Raw genomic sequence first — 23,853 nt, forward strand, 5'->3', positions numbered from 1 at the left:
CTACAACCATGGGGATGGAATATTCCACACGCTGTCAGCCTCAATTAATGCACCGGGTGGTTTTTCCGAATTGCTTGATCCTCTTTTTTTATCTTCGCAACAAAGAATGGCTTGATGGGGAGGACAGGAGGACAGATATATTTGGAAATAAAGGTGATGTAAAAACAAATGATATCAATAAAAAAAAAGTTAAGAAAAAAAAGAAATAGTTGTACAAATAAAATGCTTAACTACTGATGCATTAGAAAATCCGCCAGTAGGTATTCAAATTTACTGCTTCCCAGATCTAAAACTGCTTCATGTGGAGGCTTCCACAGTGCTCACTCTTGGTGCTCAAGCTGTTCTGAACCTCTCTGTGTGCGCGCGCTCGCTCGCGCTCTCTCTCTCCTTCTCAACTCCCCACACACTCTTTCCCCATCCCATAATACTCTTCCCCCCTCACATTCTCCCCCAACTGTCCCCTACTCACATACACACAAATGCACACATATGCATGCACACATACACACAGCCTCTCCACCTCACACAAACTCTCTTCGATGTTGAATTGAATTAAAGCATCTACGTGCAAGCCACTGTGCTAGGTGATGGGTACACAAGGATTTAAAAAGAATATGCCCCATCCTCAGAATTCAACTTCTAGTATGGCGAATATAACACATATATGCATATATACACATATACAAGCATATTTTATATATGTGTACATATATGAATATATGTTTTATGTGTGTACATATATAAACATAATATAAAAGCATAGCTCATATATATTACGTGTATATATTATTATGTGTGTATACATGTATGTAATATATAAATTTATAAGTATAAACAAATACAAATAAATGTCTGAATGAATATCAATAGAATTAAATATGTAAATAAATATAAATATATACATACATAAACTCATACACATACATGATAGGGCATGATGGGGCAAAGGAGAGATGCAAACAAAGTGCTTTAGAAAAATTTTAAGAGGAAGAGAATGTTTTCTTCTTGGGCAAAGAGGGACAGAAGAGAGAGATTAGGGTGGAGACATCTACTAAACTGAGCCTAGAAACAAAAGAAGGCAACTGAGGAAGAAGTGTCTTCTGGACACAAGGAATAGTCTGCGTAAATACAGGGAGGAAAAAGATGGCACGTCAAGGTCAGGGAGCAGCTGGTAATCTAGTCTGGCTAGATATAGAACAGAAATAGAAGGAATGTAAAAAATAAGGCTGAAAAGGAAGGTTGGAGTTAGATTGTGAATAAGCCTTAAATGCCTAACTAAGAAGTTTGTATTTTATCCTACAGGCAACAGGGAGCCACTGAAAGTTTTTGTGCAAGGAAATGACATGGTTAGACCTGCATATGAAGATTATTTGGGCAGCTGCTTGAAAGATGGGCAGCTAGGGTGGTGCGGTGGATAGAATGCCAGGCCTGGAATCAAGAAGACCCATCTTCCTGAGTTCATACCTGGCCTCAGACACTTACTAGCTGTGTGACCCTGGGCAAGTCACTTAACTCTATTTGCCTCAGTTTCCTAGAGAAGGAAATAGCAAACAACTTCAGTATCTTTGCCAAGAAAACCCCAAGTGAGATTACAAAGAGTTGGACATGACTGAAGACAATTGAACAACTACAACAACAACATGAAGAATAGAACGGAGAAAGCAGAGATAAGAAAAAGACAGGGCCACTAGTTACAAGGCTGTTATGGAAAAGAATCAATGAGGCCCTGAACAGGGTCGGGGCTGTGTGAGCGGACAGAAGAGGAAGTATGTGAGAGGAAAACTAAAATTGCCTGAATTTGACTTGATTATGAGGTTCAAGGGAGAGGAACCAACTGAAGAAGGTTTCAAGCTGAGGTGATTGGGAGAACTGAGTCTCATCAACTGAAAAGTGAGGTTTCAAGGGAGGGAAGGATGGGGTTAGGAGGAAAGAAATAATGCGTTCAGCTGCAGACAAAGCGACTTGGAGGTGCTAGTAGGACATCCAAAGCAGTGCATTTCAGGGGAAAGTCACATAGATAGTTCAGAGAGATAGATCTACATGGATATAAACACTTTAGGCCTGGACTTATGGATCTATAAAGATGTGAAAACTGAACCATGAGTGTATATAAGGTTGCCAAGGGTAAGAATGTAGAGAAAGAAGAGAACAACAGAAACTGAGGGAAACCCGCGTTTAGTGGGAAAGGAACAGACCAAGAAGGAGTGGTCAGACAAGAAGGAGAACCACAAGAGAGCAGCATTACAGAAGCCAATGAGGAGAAAGCATGCAAGAGAAGAGGCTGGACAACCACATAGAATGTTGGAGAAAAACATAAGGATGGAGGAGAAATATGAGGATTGAGAAAAGGTCATTAGATTTAGCAAGTAAGAGGCCACTGGTGACCTTTTAAAAATCATTCCAACAAAATGATGCAATCAGAAGGCAGACTGCAAAGACCTTCTGGGAAGTGAACAGAGAATAAGAAAGTAGAGGCAGCAAGTATAGATTGTTCTTTCTAGGAGTGAAGAATGAAAATGAGAAGAGAGATAGAGCTTGAGGGTATGACAGTCAAGGGAAGGTTTTTTGTTTTTAAGGACAGGGGAGATTAGACATGTTTGTGGACAGCAGGGAAAACTATAGCGGGCAGAGGCATATGATATGAGGGGAGTTCGTGAAACAGAGCTATCATCTCAGTAAAGTAACAGGTGAAGTCAAATGCTGAGAGAATAAAAGGATAGGGTAGGAGTGAAGTTGGGTGCATAAGGTTTATCAGCCTTAGTGAAGAATGTGGTAGTGAGTCAAGCAGAAATGACTAAGATCGGTGTACAGAGGTGAAGGCACAGTTGAGGTTAAATAATATAAACAGATAGAGGACCCAGGTTCAAAGGTTTCCTGACTCCTCCAGAAGTGCTCAACAGCTTGGGAGAAGGAAGAATAAAAGCAGATAGTAGGGGAGACCCATTGTTGAAAACTGAAGGAATATGGCGATAACAATCACAGCAGTGCAGTAAAAAGAATACTGAACATAGGAGTCACAAGACCTGAATTCAAGTGACTTTGGGCATATCATCCTCTCTGGGCCTCAGTTTCCTTATCTGTGAAATGAGGGAGTTGGACTAGATGATTTCTAAGACTCCTTCCACCTTTAGATCTTAAGACTACACATGTGAAATCAGACCAATCCAATTGCAGGAAAATAAAACCCACAGAAGAATAAGAGGTCTTGCCTCAACATTCCCAAGCTCCTCAACAGGAAATCTGTCTTCCCATAGACTTGGAGCAGTTGAGAACCTGAAGGAACCTTAGAAATCACCTAACTTAACCCGATTTTTATAGATCAATCAGCCAATAAGCATTTATTGAGCACCAACTATGTGCCACACTAAGTAACAGAGATACAAAAAGCTATAAAAGACAGTCCCTGTCCTAAGGATTACAATCTAATGGGAAAGACAGCCCGCAAACAGATCAAACAACCGAGGGCCAAAGGAATAAAGCAATTTGTCTAACGTCCCCCAGTTAGTGCGAAACACTGACTAGAACCTGGGGCTCCTGCCCCCCTTTAACTTCATAGCTTTAAGTAATAGATTCAAAATCCCAGAACCTGAGAGTTCAAAGAGACCTTTAGACCCTCTAGTCCAATCCACAGAGGAAAAGAATCCCTTCTATGCCACGTCCAACAAGCAGGTTCAAAATATTCAAAGGGGGAAAGAATGAGCATTTCACTACTTTTTCCTCCCAAGAAACAAAACCTAGGCCAAAAATTGGAAATTAAGGAGATGAAGTTGTGGTAATGGAATACTATTGTTCCATAAGAAATGAAGAGCAGGCAGACTTCAGAAAAACCTGGAAAGACTTACATGAACTGATGCTGAGTGAAGTGAGCAGAACCAAGAGAATACTGCACACAGTAACAGCAACATTGTTTGATTACTAACTTTGATAGACTTAACTCTTCTCAGCAATACAAGGATCTAAGACAATTCCGAAAGGCTCATGATATAAATACTATCCACATCCAGAGAAAGAATTACGGAATCTAAATGCAGATTGAAGCATACTATTTTCACTTTTTTTTGTTTCTTCTTTCTCATAGTTTTTCCCTTTAGTTCTAATTCTTCTTTACAACATGACTAATGTAGGTATATGTTTAATATGATTGTACATGTATAGTCTATATCAGATTGCACACCTTCTTGAGGAAGGGGGAGCAGAGGGAAAGGGAGAAAATTTAGAACTTAAAATCTTGTACAAGTGAATATTGAAAACTAAAAACAAATAAATAAAACTCAAATTTTAAAAAAAGAAACAAAATCTATATTCTGCTGTGAGTACGCTGCCAAACATTTCAATGCTACATGTAAATTTAGAGGTTCAAACAGATGTAGGTGATTAATACAGTAATTTTCAGGCACAGCTACTTCTGATAAAACTTTACAAGAGAGAAGTTGAGAGAATGATAGAATTTCAGAGCAAGCAAGGAACAAACTTGGGTAACCCCTTAGATTCCATTCCATTTCCTTCCTTTGGGCCTTGGAAGAGGCTAAGGGGCTGTTTGGAATTCACTCTCTTCTCTGCCTTTTAGAATCCTTGGTTTACTTCAGGTGCCACCTACTAAATGAAGCCCTTCCTATTCCCCATAGACAGTATCCTCATCCTTGTGATAATTTATTTTGTGTTTGCTTAACTGTTTAATGTGTGGAACAGAAGTTCCCTGAAGGCAGAAAGCTCTACATTGCCTTTTATTTTTGTCTTTTTGTATTCCTACTCTACTAGCTGGGGGCTTTATACAAGGTAAGTATCAAATGTGTGTTGGAAAGAAAGGTCCAATACACACTAAAATATTCATAGCACTTTGTGCAGTAGAAAACAACTGAAACAAAATTGAGGCCCATAGAATGGGGGGAATGGCTAAACAAAAGGTAGCTGAATGTGATACAATATTGCTGTGCTGTTAGAAAAAATAAATATGAAGAATTCTGAGAGTTGCCAGCAAGTCTGATGCAGACAAAATAAGCATAACTGAGAAAATGATATGCTCAATGACAATAACAATGTAAAGGGGAACAACACAACAGAAGACCGTGTAATTATTATGACTAAGTTTGGCCTCAAAGAAAAGACAAGAAAATCCACCCCTCTACAGAGGTGGAGGACCACTATATTTATGCACTGTGACATATACTGCCAGACTTGGTTGACTTGAGGGTTAGTTTTACTTGACTGGTTTTTTTTTCTTTTCTTTTTTCCTCCTTCGTTACAAAGAATAGTTCTCTGAAAACAAAAGGAGTAGGGAGAGATAAATTTTGAAATTAAGATGATGTAAAAACATAAACTGTTGATATAAAATTTTTTTAACTATTGAATAAACTGAATGAATTCAACCCCATTTCTTCATTGTGCAAATGAGGAAACTGCAGTCCAGAGATTAAGTGACTTGTCCACAGTCAAAAACCATGCTGAGCTTAGAATAGAGGTCTCTGAATTCTCAGGGCAGTCAGTGCTCAAAATTGTGTATCAAACTAGGTAAAGATAGGAGGAGAAATCAAAGCTTACCCAAGGACTGCGAAAATGGACTTATTGATTGGGTATAAGCCTTACTTTATGAATAAGTTAAATGTTGATAAAATATAACCTATAAGAGTTTATGTTAACACTATATTCTAGGACAGGCCTAATTCAGGCCAGTCTAGTGATTCACTCACAGATTTCCAATGCAATGAGACACTCATGGCCCATAAAATGCAATAAAAGTGACTTTACTAGAATGAAGTTAAAAAAAGGATGCATTTCCCAAAGTTAAAAAGGATACTAATGCAGATGAAATACTACTTCTCTCAACCTCTGTGGTTACCATGGCAATCAGCAATGCTAGGTTGGAAAGATGTCCCTGTGGGTCAATAGGAATCCCACTAAAACCTCAGACACTAACTCCCGATAGGCTGGGCCTCTAAAGAGGCAAAAGAAAGCAAAGAGCTCCCCCTGCCCATTCCCTTCCAAGACTAGCTCAACCTATACAAAACAGGTGCTACTTCTACTTTAGGATTAGCAGCACCTTTTGTGGGGGCAAAAAGTGAGGCAAAAAAGTATTGATTGGGGAATGATGAAACCAATTGTGATATACAAATACAATGGAATATTATTGTGTCATAAGAAAAAACATATGAATTACTCAGAGAAACATGGGAGACATAGGAATGGATGCAGAGTGAAGTATACAGAACCTGTAAATCACTCTATAGAGTAAATAAAACAATGTAAAGGGAAATAATAATACAATTGAACATTGCATGATTATAATGACCAAGCATGGCCCTGAAGAAGAGATGAGAAAATATATTTCTTTTCCTTTCATTAAAGAAGTAGGGAGACCATAGGTATGCAATGTTGCATATATGTCAAACATGACTGATATCTTGGCTGGTTTTGCTAAATTTTTTGTTTAGGTTTTTAAAAAATAATTTGTTACAAGGAAGGTTTGATAGGTAGGGGAGCAGAAAGGGCATATTAAGAAATTAATGTGACATAAAATCAAATAGCACCCATGAAATGTTAGAAAATTATATACTTAATAAGTATTAATACCAATACATTTTAAGCTGAAGCGTAGGTTGAGATGGACTGACAAGCCCTCTTCCAAAGTGATGTGGAAATTACAACTGATCAAGCTGGGGAAAAAAATCATTTTCTAGTCATCAAAGGGCACTCCAGTTTCCTATCAAGTTACCAGTCATTCTGCACTGTCATGCCTCTTCTAGGATTCTAGAGGTCATTATTTCAAACCTTCATTAATTAACAACTTAAAACTATTTCCACATTTATCTCCATCCTCCCTAGTCTCAGTGATGATGCTACTAATGTCAGCAATCCAACCCTCAAAAGATTATTATGGTTTAGGTTGCTGTCAGGATGGGCATGGGGCGAAAATGAAGCCTTCCTAGTAAGTCCATTAATGAGACCTCAGAAGAGGAGATGCTGACTAAACAGTCATCACATCAACCCACTTTAATTTGTGCAGCACCAGCATAAAAGCACCCAGACAGACTCTGATCTTTGGCCCCTTGGTGCAAGATTAGCTAGTTAGGTCTTTTTTATCCCATTTCTGGCATATTGGACTACTTCAGATCAGTCCTAGTCTGCACTTCAGGGAGCTCCAGCCTGAAAACTGTACAAGAAAGCCATTTCCTAGTCCTACAAGAGGCTAGGCACACTGCCTAGCATGCCAGTGAAAAACTCAACAGCTTCTAATCACATTCACATGGACAGACATCCACAAACAGGATGTGAAGGTGGGTATTTCTAGAACTGTGCCCAACCCTATGCCCATCCCCCTCCCTCAGCATTCCTCCCATTACTCCACAAGAGTCACTTTATTTTTAAACAAGCAGGAGTTTCTTTGCCAGGAGGAAGGGGAGGGTTCCGTCTCCAGAGGCTGTGGCAGAAGAAGTAGCAGAGATGACTTGTTCTCCTATGAGCGTCAGTTTGTGCTACAATTGTCAAAATGGCAAATGTTCCCTGTCAAATAAATGAGCACCACAGCCAAGATATGAAGATTCAGTTCAACAAACATTTATTAAATACTATGGGCCTGGCACGATGCTAGATAGGCTTAAGGATGCTGAAAAAAAAAAATCAAAACAGTCCCTGCCTTCAAGGAATTTACATACTACTGGGGAGAAATAACCTAAAAACAGGTAAGTAATTTAAAAATACATACCAAGTCATTAGTGAACAGTAAGTGCACCGACAGCTGGGACAAAGGCCTCTTGTAGCTAGATAGCAAAACAGATTGAGCACTGGGCCTGGAGTCAGGAAGACCTGAGTTGTGTGACTTTGGGCAAATCACTTAACCTTTGCTTGCCTCAGTTTCCTCAACTGTAAAATGGGGATAATAATAGCTCCTACCCTACAGGGTTGTTATGAGGATAAAATGAGATAATATTTTTCAAGTGCTTCAGCACAGGGCCAGGCACAGAGAAGGTCTTTAATAAATGCTTTCTTCCTACTTTCATTCCTTCCGTCCTTCCCTTCTTCCTTGTAGAAGGTGGCATTTGAGCTGAGACTTTTAGAGGAAGAGAGCCTTGGGTGGTAAGTGGCAGAGGTGAGAAGGGACAGCATTCCAGGCAAAGGGACAGCCTGTACAAAGCCACGGGAAGACAGATGTGGAATGTTGTGCACAGGAAACATGGAGCAGGCCAGTGTGGCTGGAATTTAGAGTGCCTGAGATGCCCAAGGAATGGCCTACAGGGTTTTACAGAACCATAAGCCCTGGTTGCATAGTGAGGATAAGTGAGCTGCAGCTCACTTGTACTCAGGAAATAAATCGATGTACCTGTAACCATATATAGTCCATCTAACCAAACCCTCAAAATTCAGGTCTTAACCTTTTGTAACATGCAACCATTTTAATTCCTTCACAGTGACTCAAGCTGGTTTATCCACCTTTTAATCAGCCTGCTTTTTTTGCTAATGAGAGTTGGAAACATGTGTTTCTGGAGGAATAGCCTCAGATTTGACCCTAAAAATTAAAGATTTTTATCTCATGGATTAGAATGTCCTGTTTGGGGGGAGAGTGGCAGAAGGGGGGGTGTGGCAGAGAGAAGAGGGAGGATGTAACCAGAGGCAGGCTTGCCTGGTTTCTTCTTTCTTAATCAAATTTCCAACCTGGTGGAAAACCTCAGGAAAATTAAACCTGCCTTTACCCTCACAGCAGGATATCAGTCACATGGTGTTATCATAAGAACTGTGAGTGCAATAATCCTCAGATTATTGTCCTGGTGCAGAAAACATGACTTCCCTTCTTCCTCTGTGCAAAAGGGCTGGTGGGATATCATGTGCTGAAGCCATCAAGACACAAGGTCATGATTCAGTCACATCTCTAATATTAAATGTAGCTTTTTCTGAGAGGAAGCCCAAGGACCATGGATGAATTATGACTAAATAGGAAATAAAAAAGAGTTGCTTTTTTCTTATTTAGTCACAAGGTTGCTCTGACTTTGCTCTAACTTGAAACATGCCCATCTTGCAATAAAAAAGTAAACTCCATGCTATTCAGTAACTCACCACATAACAGTCTCTATCCATTAAAACACAGCTGATAGAGAAGCTCCCCTCCAAAATTAATCTAATCATCCACATGCAAAAACAAAAGGGGATGAAAAATGTATGTTGCCCAGGTATACCATGCAGGTACATAAGGTCAAATTAGCTTATCAGTCTGGGGCAGATGAATACTGTGTTGGCTCCAGGATCCAGGAAGAGGGCCAGAAGGAAGAGATGTAAGAAACTGTCTTGAACTGCATTTGGAAATCAGGCACTTCTTTTCAATCATTCCAAACTGTCCATTGCCACACATGGCTATTTCTCCAACAAAATCTTCTCCTAGTGATACTATGTATCTGTGAAGGATGCAACGTACTCTCAGAAGAATTTTTTAAAATTATAAATAAACCCAAAAGGCAACAGGAAGATACTTCATGGTTAGAAGAGGGCGGTAGCATGTTCTTGAGGATTCCAGGATACTGTAAACGAATTACTAAAAACAGATATGACCAGAAAAGTGAGCAGGGACAGTCACAAACAAGGATGAAAAATGGCCATCTTCAGTGGTATACTGGAGCCCCCAAGATATCAAAATAATAAGAGAAAAACCTTCATCTCCTCCAGCAGATCCTTTTGGAGATTCATGAGAAAATATAGACAAGAACCACACAAAGTGAATGAGAAACCTTGGAGGCCTGGGATTTGCTCAGATAAATTTTAGTGTCCACCTATTGCCTTAAAGATAAAATACAGATTCCTGGGCTTGACATTTAAAGTTCTCATCTTAAGCCTATCATTCTAGACATGTTACATTACTCCCCTTCACATATTTTATGCTGTAGTCAAAACAAACTATTTACTATTCCTGAATTCAATGCTCCATCTCCAGCCTCCAAATATTTGCACAGACCACCCTATATGCCAGGCCTGCCCTCCTCTTCTCTTCTATCTCTTAACTCCCTCCATGGTACAACCTAAATTCTACCTCCTATGGGAAGAACTTTCTGTTTTCCCTATGTGTTGATACTCTCTCCTTCCTCAAATTTTCTAGCACTTGCCTAGCTTCATAAACATATCATCCAGAAGGATACAAGCTCCTGGAGGGCAGTTTTTCATTTTTGTCTTTATGTCCCTATGGCCTAGCTCTGTGCTTTCCTTATACACAGCACACATTTCACAGATGTTTTATTTGGCCTGGGAATCAGGAGACCTTGGGTCTAGTACCAGCTTTCAACATGGAATAACTGTGTGACTTTGGTCACTTACACTTTCTGTGCCTCACTTTCCTCTTCTGTAAAAGGAAGATTTTAGACTAGACTTAGATGACTTCTTAAGATACTACCCAACTCAAAGAATCTATCTATTCTGAAATATTCCAGGAGGGTAAGAGCTTAAAAGGTACAAATGTTCTAGAAAAAACAAAGTCATAAAAAAAAGAAAAAAACAAGTCATTCTGATTTTGTTCCGATTTACTGAAGAAGCATCCCCATGTTTCAAGCTTGACAAGGCAATGAACTCTTTCCTATGCATTAATCTACCTTCTGACTTCTGAACCCACTAAAGCAAGGCTAGAAATTCCAGTTTGTGTGCATTCTGTTTGACTGGCACAAATTTATATAATCATCTTACACGAGGGCACATGCATGAGAAACAAGAGCTGGAGCTGATTATTTTAGACCCAGTGCCTAGAATTTCCTCACTTAGGTCAAATTTCTCAGTTTATCCATTTCTCAGTTTGGGAAGCAGCGGAGTGGAAAAGGTGGGGAATGAATGTTAGTTTAAAGGTCAAAACGTGAGGTTGTGTATACTCTCCATCCTGTTAGTATTCCTTTAAGAGGAGGTCAGATATGTACACTTTCATAAATGGGATTCTTCAAGCAGGAACTTACAGAGAGAACAAGTATACAGAAAGAATAGGTTTTGCTAGACATTACTTTCATGGGCCTGTCATGTCAGAGCACAAAATACAGTTCACCACAATCACCCAAACACTAGAGGCCAAGGAGGAAGCTTTTACCAGAGCTACTGATATTGTACCTGTACATATACCTGTATTTGACATCAAAAACTGTTGAGTCTTCCTCATCATCATCTTCTTCATTTAAAGGAGTCATTTCTACTCTCTCTGCTGGAGTTGTGATTATATCATATTTCCGGGTTTTCTTTATTCTCTTTCCAGACCTAGGAGGGAAAAAAACATACTTATACAACAGAGAAAGAAAAGAAATAGGTTGCCCTGGCCTTCACCTCAGTCTGCAAAGGGAACAGGCTTATTATAGCTTTCTGACACAGAAGACCAATTCCCAGTGTATTCCTTTCTCTTGAACTGGCAACTGAGCTCATTCTCAGGATCCTTGTTTCATATAAACCACACCATTCCAGGGCAATCTTTCTGCTTCTAACACCCTAGCCGCTGTACCTCCCAAGGGCCACCACCAACATGACATCTCACGGCTGCGCTAATTAAAGGCACCGAATCACTGGAGGCCTGTGGCAGTCTGCTAACCAAACAAGGTTGAGCAAGAAATGTTATCCCTACAGAGAAAGAGGAAATGAGAAGGAAATTTGGAGATCTGAGCCTCTAAAATGTTATTTTACAGCACACTGACAAACCATTGAGAATATGGTGGAAAGTCTGAACACTTGCTCTACTGCTCTGCTTCTGAGTCATCATTGTGCCCAACTGAAGAACTGTCAAGAGATATGGTGATATATTATGGGGTAACGGAATATGCATTGGACCAGGGTTCTTTTCCTCGCTCTGCCACAGGCAGCCATGTGACCTTGGATAAGTCACATCACTTCTATAGGCATCAGGTTTCTCCTTAATAAAATAAAAGGATTGGGTTACATGAACTCTAAGCTTCCTTCCAGCTCTGTGATACTATAAGAACATAAGCTGAAATGAGAATTAAGGCAGAGGGCTATCTTTGCTGGGAAAATACTCAACCACAGCATTTTTCTTAAAATATTCCTTGATTAAAGTCCTATGCTAATGCCTCTACGTGTATAAAACATAGGTGTAAAACAGACTTTGAGTCTTTAAGACTATGCTAATAGAGCAAAACCCCTCATACATCCTACCATATCAGTAAGACTTTGAGAAAGGACCCAGTGACGGGCCCTATCATCTTAAGATTACACTGAGTGGCTAAGTTCAAAGAGCTTCATCACCAGAAAGTTGCCCACTGGGTGAGGATAAATCTGTTGGCCCCACCAACTTACCAAGACTATAGACTAAAGCAAAGAAGAAGCCTAGTACCTTGCATTCAGCAGACACTTTAATAAAAACAAGTGCTCACATTCATAAAATTTGTTGCTGTTGTTCAGTCGCTTTTCACGTATGTCCAATTCTTCACGACCCCATTTGGGGTTTTCTTGGCAAGGATATTGGAGTGGTTTACTATTTCCTTCTCCAGCTCATTTCACAGATGAGGAAACTGAGGCAAACAGGGTTAAGTGACTTGTCCAGGGTCACATAGCTAGTAAGTGTCTGAAGCCAGATTTGAACTCAGGAAGATTAGTCTTCCTGACTCCAGGCTCCACACTCTACCCACTGTACCACCTAGCTGCCCATTTATAAAATTATGAATCACCAAATTCCTAAAAATATTAAATGTATTGGCATAGAACCAAACCCTTCTCAGTCAAGTTTCAAAACCTGAGACCATTAGAGCTGAATTTCCTCCTCTATTGATGAGTCACCATAGGATTGCTCACAACTGTTTTTCTAATGGGACTTTCCCCTTCTATTTTCTTTTCAAGAAAAGGGACGGTGGTTCATTTAGTTTAAAATAGTCAAGGATTCAGACAGGTGTTGAACACTACAAATTATGCGCCTTTCAAACCAAAGAAGCACATTTTAATTTCACAAGACTTGGCACCCTTCTCACACATTGCTCTGAGGCACACCATGTTATGCTCAGAATTTTGAATACATAAGTAAAGTGGCCAATTATAGCTGAAAGTCAGGAGGATATTCCCAAGGCAGTAATAACAAAATCCCATAAGTGTGAAGTTTGGGAATGTTGTTAAACAAAATACAAGCCAGGCATACTAGATCCTTTATGATGTACTCCAAATACATGAGTATAAAACTATTTTTCTTACACAAATCACTACCAGAAAACAAGCATGTGTATCTACACATACTCTTAGAAACCATGTTCAATGAAGACACAAGACAGGCTATTTGCTTTAAACAAATCCACATAATCAATATGAAGATGATTTATGATGACAGTGCGTTACTGTAATAAACTTTCACCTAGGGGAAAGAAAAGGGTTGCTGTGGGTCACTAATGGAGAAAGGCTACACAGCATTCTCTATCTCAAACATCTCTCTAAAACAATTACTCAAAAAACAGAACACATAACTGGTAAATTCATGCTGCCACACTGGAATAAGATTAATAATGGTGTACTTTTCATTTGTTAGCACTTTCCTCCAGTCATGCTTTTACATATGGGTTCTATGTACTCACTTTTAAGCAAGACACATATGAAAATTCAAACTAAAGAATGAAAATGTCTACCTCCCAGACACTGCCATGCTGGTGAATGGACAGTACACCAAGTTAGTCCATTAGTATGGATGTCTTTAGACAGGAAGACAAGCTACGCCTAGAAATGAGGGGGAAGACAAGAATATCATAGATGGAATATGGAAAATGCAGCAGTGTTTTCAGTGATCCTAAACTGCTCATTTCCACAGAAGTCCGTCTCTTTCATGACAATGATAGCCTGCCGGTGTTATATGGCTGCCCGTTATGGAAAAACTCAATCTGGGAAGAACAAAAATTGCAGGTGATCCAAAAAGCAATGAGAAGCTGCACAGTGAGGCAGGTATATTGGCAGTGACAAGATGACAGGAGAAAGACATTCTGGGGGAAAAAAGAACAAAATACTATTAAGGAAAAATGAAAAAAAAGAAAGACACATCTTGGGCACATATGACCAAGTCATTCAGGCAGAAAGACTAACAGCCAATACCTGGGCAACCCCAATGTTACCAAGGTATCTCAAAGCTATCTGAAGAGCCAAGAAAAAGGTGAAAAGTCCCTAATGAAGGATTCATGGAAAAACACGGATGAAACTTGCATAGGATGAGAATGCACTGGTGGAAAAGGTACCCACGCTGATGAGATCACAGATTCCTCTAAGTCAATAAAGACAGAAATTAGAACGTGATTATTCACTGTATAAAAGCACTGTTATCAAAAAATTCACTATATGATTGTATTAAAACTGCAAAACTCTTCAGAGGTGTGCCTATTTCACAAAGTTTCATTGAGCGATTCTTTGGAAAGAGAAGAGATAAGCCTTTGGAGAGAAAGGAAGGCAGGCTAGCAGAGGTCCACCAAACTGACAATGTGTAAGTACTCCAAATACACAATAAAATATTTAAAGTAAGCCTTGGATTAAGGATTTTGGAACAAGAAGTCTCTTTTAAGGTCACCTAGTCCAAATCCTCCTTTTACCCATGAGGAAACTGAGACTAGGGAGGTTAAGTGACTTGCCCAAGGTCACAGAGGTGGTAAATATTGATGCCAGAATTTGAACTCAGGCTCTCAGACTCCAAATCCAACATTCTTTCTTCTATTGCATCATACAATCTTAAGTTTTCAGCATGACCGACCTACATCCTTAGATATTCTGTCCTTCCTCACTTTCAGAAACACAAAAGTACATGCAACAAAACTCAGTTTTGAGCCCAAGTTCAAACAGTACACGTAATCAGGATACAACAAGCTCATAAGGCTCAATGTAGGAATAAGAGAGGGAGGCAGAGTTACAGGGAAGCAACTGGTCCAATGAGAAAATATTATCATGGCGGGGGGGCCTTTAAAAGGAAATAAGTGGGCCAGTGATTGTTAACGCCAATGTAAAGATGGTAGGGCCAGCCCTCTCTCTTCATCATTGCATTCTTCCCTCTCTTTCAAATAGGAGATAATTCCTAAATCTTTTAGTTCTGGCAAAAAAAAAATTTCTAGGTTAGTTAAAACTCCTCTAATTACTCTGACAATACTATTTTGAAAGGTCTGTTTTTACTGATGGATAAACTCCAGTAGTCTTTCCTTCAAACACACTTGGCTCTTATGCCTAGAATGACCTTTCCCTGTTGAATTCCTGCACATCCTTCAATAATAATAATAATTTTTAAAATGATAATGATGATGATGATGATAGCAGCTACATTTATATAATGCTAACTATATGCCAGGCACTATGCTAAGCACTTTATAATTATTATCTCATTTGATCCTTTAAACAGTGCAACACAAATGTTGCTTTGTTCATAAAGTCTTCCCCGATTCCCACCATCCCTTACAAAGTCCCCCTTGAACCTCCCCTAGTATATACAGTGTTACATGACAGTAGCTTTGTGTCACATACCTCCTGGCCCCACTAGAATATAAATTCCTTGATGGCGTGGGTTCATCTTGCCTTTCTTTGTATCCCAGAACTTACCATGGTGCCTGGCTTAGAGTAAGTGCTTAATAAATTGATAGCTAGACCGCCGGTAGGCTCCATGAGGGCAGGGACAAAGTCCCTTCTTCCTCCTCCTCCTCCACCATTACTCAGCACCTAGTCTCCAAGGAAAAACTTTAATAAAAGGAAGTCAAAAGAATAACTTAACAGAAGATGTTAAAGTAGGGACCATTAAAATTTACCAGATTCCTAATTCCTAACCTCCAAAATCAAACTACTAACCCACCCTCCTACCTTCATGCTATACTATACCCTGGGAAATCACTTTGGGTACTCCCTGGGTGATTTTGAATTATTCCTAGAGTTCTCATCAAAACAAAAAGTCAACACTCCCTCCTCAATGCTCCATCACCCCATGTGTTTGGGGAAATTGGCTCCCAAATCAAGTCTGAAAACAAATCTTCAAGCTTCAAAAGAATGTGTGGATCTTAGGAACTGGGTAGGAATATCAAGGGCTGGAGAAAGAAGAATGTTTAGCGTCCAGAGATTTGAAAGAGCCTCATAATTGATGTCATGGTCTAGCTAAACTTGTCCAAGGAATCATATACAGCTATTCGTGCTTTTGGAGCATCACATGGTCAAGAAAATGCAGAGTCTCACCAAATGATTCTAGGCTTGGAACTGCACATCTATTTGAGTAAATGGCCCCTAGGTAAAACCACTGCTGACCTGAGAGAAAAGGCTTCCAAAAAAACTCTAAATTTATCACTGAGGAGATCCCTCAAGGCTCAGCCAAGGCTTCAGAAAAAAACAAAATGCCTCACACTGAAGTCTAAACTTGTTTTCCTTCTTCTCAATTAATTTCCCAGTCACAACACTAAGACCATCTGCAAAGCTTTAATAAGGTCCCTAAACATTTACTAAGTCCACAGGAGAACCTACGGGGGAGAAACATGGAGGGCTTAAAGTCACTACCTGTAGAGCCAGCGCTTTCTAAGCATGCTGTCTCTATTAAGAGAATAATTTAAAACTCTGAAAATTATCCCAATGGCCATTAGAAAAAGCCTTCATGCATGATTTACACAACAATTTTGATGTAATGAACTTTAGAAATTACATTTCTAACCACTGATTCTCCCAAACCTTATGGAAAGGAAGCAATTTTTATGCTGTTCAACTGTCCTGGGTGTTAATAAGGTGAAACTGAAACTTGTGAAGTCTTTAATGACATCTAGACAAGTTCTTGCCTGTGGCTCAACTGGAGGTAATGTCAAGTGAGGGGTGAAAAATAGAAGCTGGATTGAAAGACCACAGAGAAAAATATGCTGTGCACTGGCAGAGTCAAGATTCCAGCAGGGGTCAAAAGTCTTGTCAAATATTTTTCAAATTAAAAATATATGCTCTTTCCCTAAGCAGCTGGCTGCCAATGAGAAGGGAGAAGAGGAAAGGAGGGCCTATTCCAGCCCCACTCTTACAAAGAGACTAAATAAGGCTTCCAATAAAACACCCAAGCACAAAAGATGGGCCTAACTTGATGCTGAGAAGCCAGATTATACCAGACCAGAAGAGCCTCAACAATCAAAGCAAGATAGTGCATGCACCTGGCCATCCTGTAACCAGCCTCACCAATTTTCAGACTCTTCCTATTTCCTGAATAGTTCTATAATCTAGTGGGGTTTCCCAGTGGATAGTTATCACTCACAGGTCAGCAAAATGCACGTATATCGATGACAAAGGGGAAATAGAACAAGTAGGGGAAAGGAACAACTCTCTGATCCACCTGATGTAGTTTAAAAAAAATTTAAGAGCAGAAATTAAGCACAAGATTGGCAGGTGACGCTCGATGAAGTTCACTTGTGCAGAGTTCAGACGATGAGAGATCAAAGTGATAGGGCCAGCAGATGACAATGCTTTTATCTTTGTTTCCTGAATTATTCCCAATTCAAGCCTCTCTCTTCCCTGGAATTTCTCACCTCTTGGTTTTAGTAATAATAATTATAATAATTAGAGCCAATGTTTAGATAGTGCTTACTGCGTGCCAGACACTGTGCTATAAGCACTTTACCAATATTATCTCATTTGATCCTCACAAGAACCTTGAGAGGTAGGTGTTATTAACCCCATTTTACAGGTGAGAAAACAGAGGCAAAAGGTGAAGTGACTTGCCAACAGTCACACAGCTAGTATTTATCTAAGGCTGGATTTGCACTCCGATCTTCCTGACTCCGAGCCCAGAGCTCTACCCGCTGTGCCACCTAGCTGTCCACACAGAGTTTTATCAGGAACCTAATGTACTATCTTCACAGTTGTATCACTTGAAATTGTTATTTATCACAGATCATATCCCAACTTAAACTTACCTGGGCCACAAAACTCCTAAAAGGGTGCACAAACAAGGCAAAAATAGAAAATATGATGTGAAGTGAAAATGGAGCTGAGAGATGACTGCCCAGAAAGGCCTTCTTTCATGTTTGGAGTTTAAGTTCTTTCATTCCTTCTTAACTTAAAATGTCACAGTTTTACTTTAAGAAAATCCACAAACAGAGAAGAGTTTTTGTAAGCCAGAGTCTTGCCCAAGAGTGAACATTTATAATCTATGTGATCTCAGACCAATCACTTCACCTGGGGGGGGAGGGCAGGTCTGCATCTTTAAAATAAGACGGTTTGTCCTAAATGCTCTCTGAGATTCCTTCTAATTCTAAAATCCTATAAATAATGTAGGGATTTTAAAATTACAAGAAGGGGTCAGGAGACCAACGATCAGTTGACCAATTCAGAAAGCGGCCCTTTTTATCAATACAATTGAGGGTTAAGTTTTTGTTTGTCTGAAACTACATTCCAAGGTGAGGTATTTATTGAACAGAGCTAGAAACTGTATTTTCAGCTTCTCTAAGAGCCAGCAATCAGGGCTGGGGAACCTGTGGCCACACGTGGCCTCAAGGCCACAGGTTCCCCACTCCTGAACTAGCTGAATGATTTTGGACAAACTGCTCAATCCATCTAAGCCTCAATTTCCTCATCTGCCAAATGGGAACAAATTTTGCCCTAAGTCTACTTGACAAGCCCAAGGACTCAAATGGTATAGACTTCATGAAATCCCTCATCATCTCTGCCAGAAGTTATCTTTTTCTCCTCAAAATTCATGGACTCAACATTTTAAAGCCAAAAATTGTCTTAGAAGTCGTTTAACACAACCTCCTTCACTTCCCTAAGCATTTGTCATTAGTATCACTTAAATGGCACTTACCACATAAATGTGTTGCATTATAGTAATATTTGTTTTGTATCATATCTCTTCCGTTAAACAATAAATTTAAGGAGGACAAGGACTCCTTCATTGTATCCCCAAACTTTATAACACAGTATCTTGCACACAGTAGAGATTTAACATTTGCATAGTCGATGCTTACTGTTTGTCGAATAAATAATGAATACAAGTATTTTGAAAAGGCATAAATAATTATAAAAACATAAAGCAAAATATTCATTGAAATTAATACCTAATTTGTTACCTAACACAGTTGATAACAGAACTTAAAATACTATACTGCCCCAAAACAGGAAAGAGAAAATTACTAAGTAGTACAGGCCTTAGAATCAAAAACTATCCATCTCCGGGCAGTGATTAACACTCAGGTCAAATACTTACACCTGCTGATAAAGTGACTGCCTAAACACAAGTAAAGCTTTTAGAAATGAGAGGAGAGTAAACTAGAAGAGGAAACTATTTAAGACTATAACGACATTCATTTAGCTAGTTACTCAGTGTCAATCATTTTCTTCTTTATCTAGGCCCTACCATTCACCTTACCCTGATTAAAGCCAAATTTCTTTTTCAAGAGCTGAGAACGGGTCACTTCGCTGGGACTTTTCAACTCATTGCCTGTGACAATGAAGAAGAGCAATGCCTGAGTTGTATGTGGAACTGGAATGCCATAGCCCACTGCTCTGTCAAGGCCAACACGAACATTTCCTGCACACTTGATAAGGGGGGGAGAGGGGGAGTGTCCCAAGATTATGCTGCTCAAGCAATAATTTGTTACTGTAATCAGATTCTCCAGGGCAGCTGTCAGTATTGCTCTAATGAAAACAGTACACAAAGATGGAACCTGAACCTTTAAAACTACAATGACAGGTGGCCTGGATTGCTAGCCAGCAAGTTCAATACAATGCCTTCAGTAGATTACATTCAAGCACAAAGGCATTACCATGAAAGCATAAATTTCCCCACCATTAAACTTATTTACATTCTCATCTTTGGTGAGAATGATAGATCTTTGGTGATAGATTTTCCTATCCTGGGGATTGGAGAAGAAAGACAAGGAACAATAAACAATGAACAACTACTCCCCAACAAGTCAAACAAGAGAGAAGAAGGAAGAGCGTTCTCCAGAATTCTACAGATCCATCCACATTTTCATATTTTCAGGAGGAAACTTATCTTTAGTGGGACAATTTGTAGGCATGTAAGTTCTCTGGGGAATTAGTGAATATGATAGATTACTCAAATGGACTTGGGAGTCAGAAACACCAAGGTTCAAATTTCACCCCTAACACCTCTGTATGACTCTGGGCAAGTCCCTTAACCTCAAGGATCTTCTGGCTTTCTCATCTATAAAAGGGGGCAACAACATCTGTAGTTCTTCACCTCACAAAAAAAAAAAGAGGGACAGCTAGGTGGCACAGTAGATAGAGCACTGGCCCTGAAGTCAGGAGCACCTGAGTTCAAATCTGACCTCAGACCAAACACTTGACACTTACTAGCTGTGTGACCCTGGGCAAGTCACTTAACCCCGATTGCCTAAAAAAAAAAAATTCTTCCAAAAAGGATGCCAAGAAAATCTTGATGCTTCCAAATCTCCCTAGGTCACAAAAGCTGCATTGTTTCCAACTGTGTGCATCAAAGTTACTGCCCTCTGGTCACATCCTTTACCACTTAACTTTTTTTGACCCATCAGAGCACCATGTTATGGGATCCAGTTACTGAACTGGGGAAGTGGTAATACACTAGGAAACAGAGCAGGTTTGAGGAGTAGGAGGCAGAGGAGAGATGGAGAGATTGAGAGAGGAAAGTGTTCCCCCAACTGTTCACAGTTTAGACAGTACTGATAAAAATAACTTCAAACAGTTAAAACATCTGGGAGGGAGGATTAAAATCTCAGGTCTTCTTTGCAACACTGAAGTTCCTCCCTCCCAAAACACACACACACAGTCCCCATTCTTCTCCTTCCTTTAACCTTTAGCAGGCAGATAAACACTAGTACCATTAATCTTCCAGGAAGTAACTTCTCAATGTTCTCATGAAATCTTTCCAAACTCCTCTCATCATCACGCCAGGTCTTTGTGACCCTCTATGTTTAATCTGTTAGCGGAGTCACGGGGAAAAGAGTGACAACAATTTCTGCTAGACAAGTTTCTCCAGGTTTGCACTTTATAAAGAGCTGAGTATTTTTTTTTATTAGTCAAACAAATAGAGTTTGCGATTGCCAACAGAAAATGAGAAAGCCATTCTCCAGAGAATTTTTGAAAGAGCAGAATTATTAGGAGTTGGCTTTGCCACAGCCACCCTATCCCTAGCAAAATTGTAACCTATCAACTTCCATGGTGTAATAGTCTTACTATATCCTATGCTGGATGCTTCATATTTTTGATTTGTGTAAGTATAGGGAAATCTCAAAGAGGAAGCTTCCTCTACCAAAGGTACCTGCTCTCCAGTTTAGTCTTAAAGAGCTCTCTGGGGCATTGAGAGATTAAGGAACCTGTCCAGTCACACAGACAACGTGTTTTAGTGGTAGGGCTTGAGAATACAAATCTTCCTGATTCCAAGGCCAGCTCTCTATTAATTATGAACAACATACTACCTCTCATGAACCCTAAAGCCTTTATAAGAAACCATATGGCAAAATAGAAACTACTGTAGAAACATCTTTACCATGAACCTGTTTCTCCCACTCCATCACCAATTCTGTGAAAAGCCTTGAAAATTTCAGCTCTTGAGGGCAGCTAGGTGGCACAGTGGATAGAACACTGACCCTAAATTCAGCAGGAGCTGAGTTCAAATCCAGCCTCAGATACATAACACTTACTAGTGTGTGACCCTGGGCAAGTCACTTAACCCCACTGCCGAAAGAAAGAAAGAAAGAAAGAAAGAAAGAAAGAAAGAAAGAAAGAAAGAAAGAGAAAGATTTCAGCTCCTATCCCTCCTCTCTTCTCACACATGAAGATTTTATCCTTTCCCATTCTTCAGTTATCAACCCCATGAAGATACCACCATGCTGTGGGAAGAGCACTGGATTTGGGGTCAGGAACTGTGTTCTAATCTGACTCCAATATACTTACTACTTGTGTGACCTTTGGAATCACTTAATCACTTTGGGCCTGTTTCCTCAACTGTAAAATAAAGGGGTCGTACTATATTATCTCAAAGATTGATTCCTGCTATAAATTTATTTTTCTGTGAAATTATCCATCTCCATTCCTGATCTGTCTTCTGGCTCCAGTCTCACATCTCCAAAGGTCTGTTCTACACTTCCACTGACCTCACACTCAAGTCTAAAACTTAACTCATTGTCTAACTTCCCACACTAGCTCTCCCTCTCAACTTGTTTCTTTCTTTAAAGGGGGTCATCATCTTGTCACCTTAGAGTCACCTTTTAATCCTCCCTTTCCCTTCCAACCTTCACGCAGTCATTCAATAAATTCTGTCCATTTTTGGAGTACTGGAAGGCTCCTTAACTGCCTCCAGTGTCCAAGTCATACAGTACACTATCAGTAGATTAATTATGCTAATATATCCTTTTGATAATTTTATTTATTTCCCTGCTCAAAATTTTCAATGGTTCCCTATCATTTATAGATTGAAGTCCAAATTTAAGGCCCTCCACCATCTAGACTAAAATCTGTTGTATCTATCTACCAGCATTAGCTCCATCCTCCTCAACTTGACATTACAGCCAAAATGGTCTACACGTTGTCTCTTAGAAATGTCTCATGTTTTCTACATCTGAACCTTTGCTCATATCATTATCCCTACCTGTAATGCCCTTCCACTTTCTTCTTCTTTAAGCCCTTTATAGCAAGTCAATAAACATTTATTAAGTGCCTACTGTGTACCAGGCACTACTAAGCATTAAGTATACAAAGAAAGGCAAAAAAGAAAATCCCTTCTCTCGAGGAGTTTAATGGGGAAGATAACATGAAGATAACTATGAACAAACAAGCTATATACAGGATAAATTGGATATAATTAACAGAGAAAAGACATTACAATTAGGAGAGATCAGGAAAAGCTTCCTGTAGAAGATGGGATTTTAGCTGTAATTTGAAGGAAGTCAGGGAAGCAAGGTGGCAGAGATGAGGAGAGAGAGAATTCCAGGCATGAGGGACAATCAGTGAAAATACCTAGAATCGGGAAACTTGTAGAGCAGCGCTTCTTAGACTGTGGATCCCCATATGGGCTCGTGTTACAGAATGTGAGGGTCACAAAAAATTTGGCAACAGTAAAAGGTTTCTGAACATGCAACAAACAAAAATTAATTCAAAATCAAACGAGTAGGGGTAGCTAGGTGGCACAGTAGATAGAGTATTAGCCCTGAAATCAGGAGGACCTAAATTCAAATCTGCCCTCAAACACTTGACACTTACTAGCTGTGTGACCCTGGGCAAGTCACTTAACCCCAACTGCCTAAAAAGAAGGGAGAAAAAAAAAAGCTTATATGAACACACAACATACATGCCACCATGCCACACAATGCCAATGAATGTTGCCAGAACTACCTCGGCTCAGATTCAAGACTACTATCATGTTATGAATCGCAATGGTTTTGTTGTACATATGAAATCATTAAATGAATTTTGGTGTGGGATTAGGTCAGAATTTCCAACAGTTTCTGAAATGGTTTAAACATACTTCTGCCATTTTGTACTACGTATTTATGCAAAGCAGTGTTCTCAGCATTGACAATTATAAAATCAAAATATCGATCAACTCTGAAAAACGTTGAAGATGCTGTACATCCTACAGCATGAAATATTCTGCCAAGATTTAATTCTTTATGTAAAAATTAAAAAGCACATCCATCTCATTAGTATGCAAATGTGCTTTCATCTTTAATAAATGGTAAAATTATATGTACACCAAAGAATTGTTTCCTTAAGATTTATTATCAATAAATGTTTGATTTATATACCTATTTTATGTACCTATACACCCAGGGTCATGAAAAAAAAATTTCAGGCAAAAAGGGGTCACAAGTGGAAAAAGTTTAAGAAGCCCTGTTGTAGAGGCACAATAAAGAGGTCAATGTCACTGGATCACAGAGTATGTAGCTAAAATCTGAATTTATTTCCATCTGTTCTGTCATTTATGGGAGAGACTCCTTCATCTTTCCCTTTACA

The 23,853-nt window shown here is 39.4% G+C and overlaps 1 protein-coding gene across 2 annotated transcripts in view; it reads right to left on the reverse strand.

The window, feature by feature from the left end:
- Nucleotides 1-23,853, reverse strand: part of FAM174B (family with sequence similarity 174 member B) — a 33,051-nt gene that overhangs the window by 2,794 nt on the left and 6,404 nt on the right. Inside the window, exon 2 of one of the 2 annotated variants that reach the window (XM_020964352.2) lies at nt 11,062-11,205. In XM_020964352.2, the coding sequence (XP_020820011.1) occupies nt 11,062-11,205 (144 nt within the window). The remainder of the gene's footprint in view (nt 1-11,061; nt 11,206-23,853) is intronic. The other variant, XM_020964361.2, reaches the window with a different exon arrangement.

The sequence above is a fragment of the Phascolarctos cinereus genome, unplaced genomic scaffold, assembly GCF_003287225.1.
Source record: "Phascolarctos cinereus isolate Bilbo 61053 unplaced genomic scaffold, phaCin_HiC Scaffold_3;HRSCAF=262, whole genome shotgun sequence".
In the NCBI taxonomy this organism is placed as follows: domain Eukaryota; kingdom Metazoa; phylum Chordata; class Mammalia; order Diprotodontia; family Phascolarctidae; genus Phascolarctos; species Phascolarctos cinereus.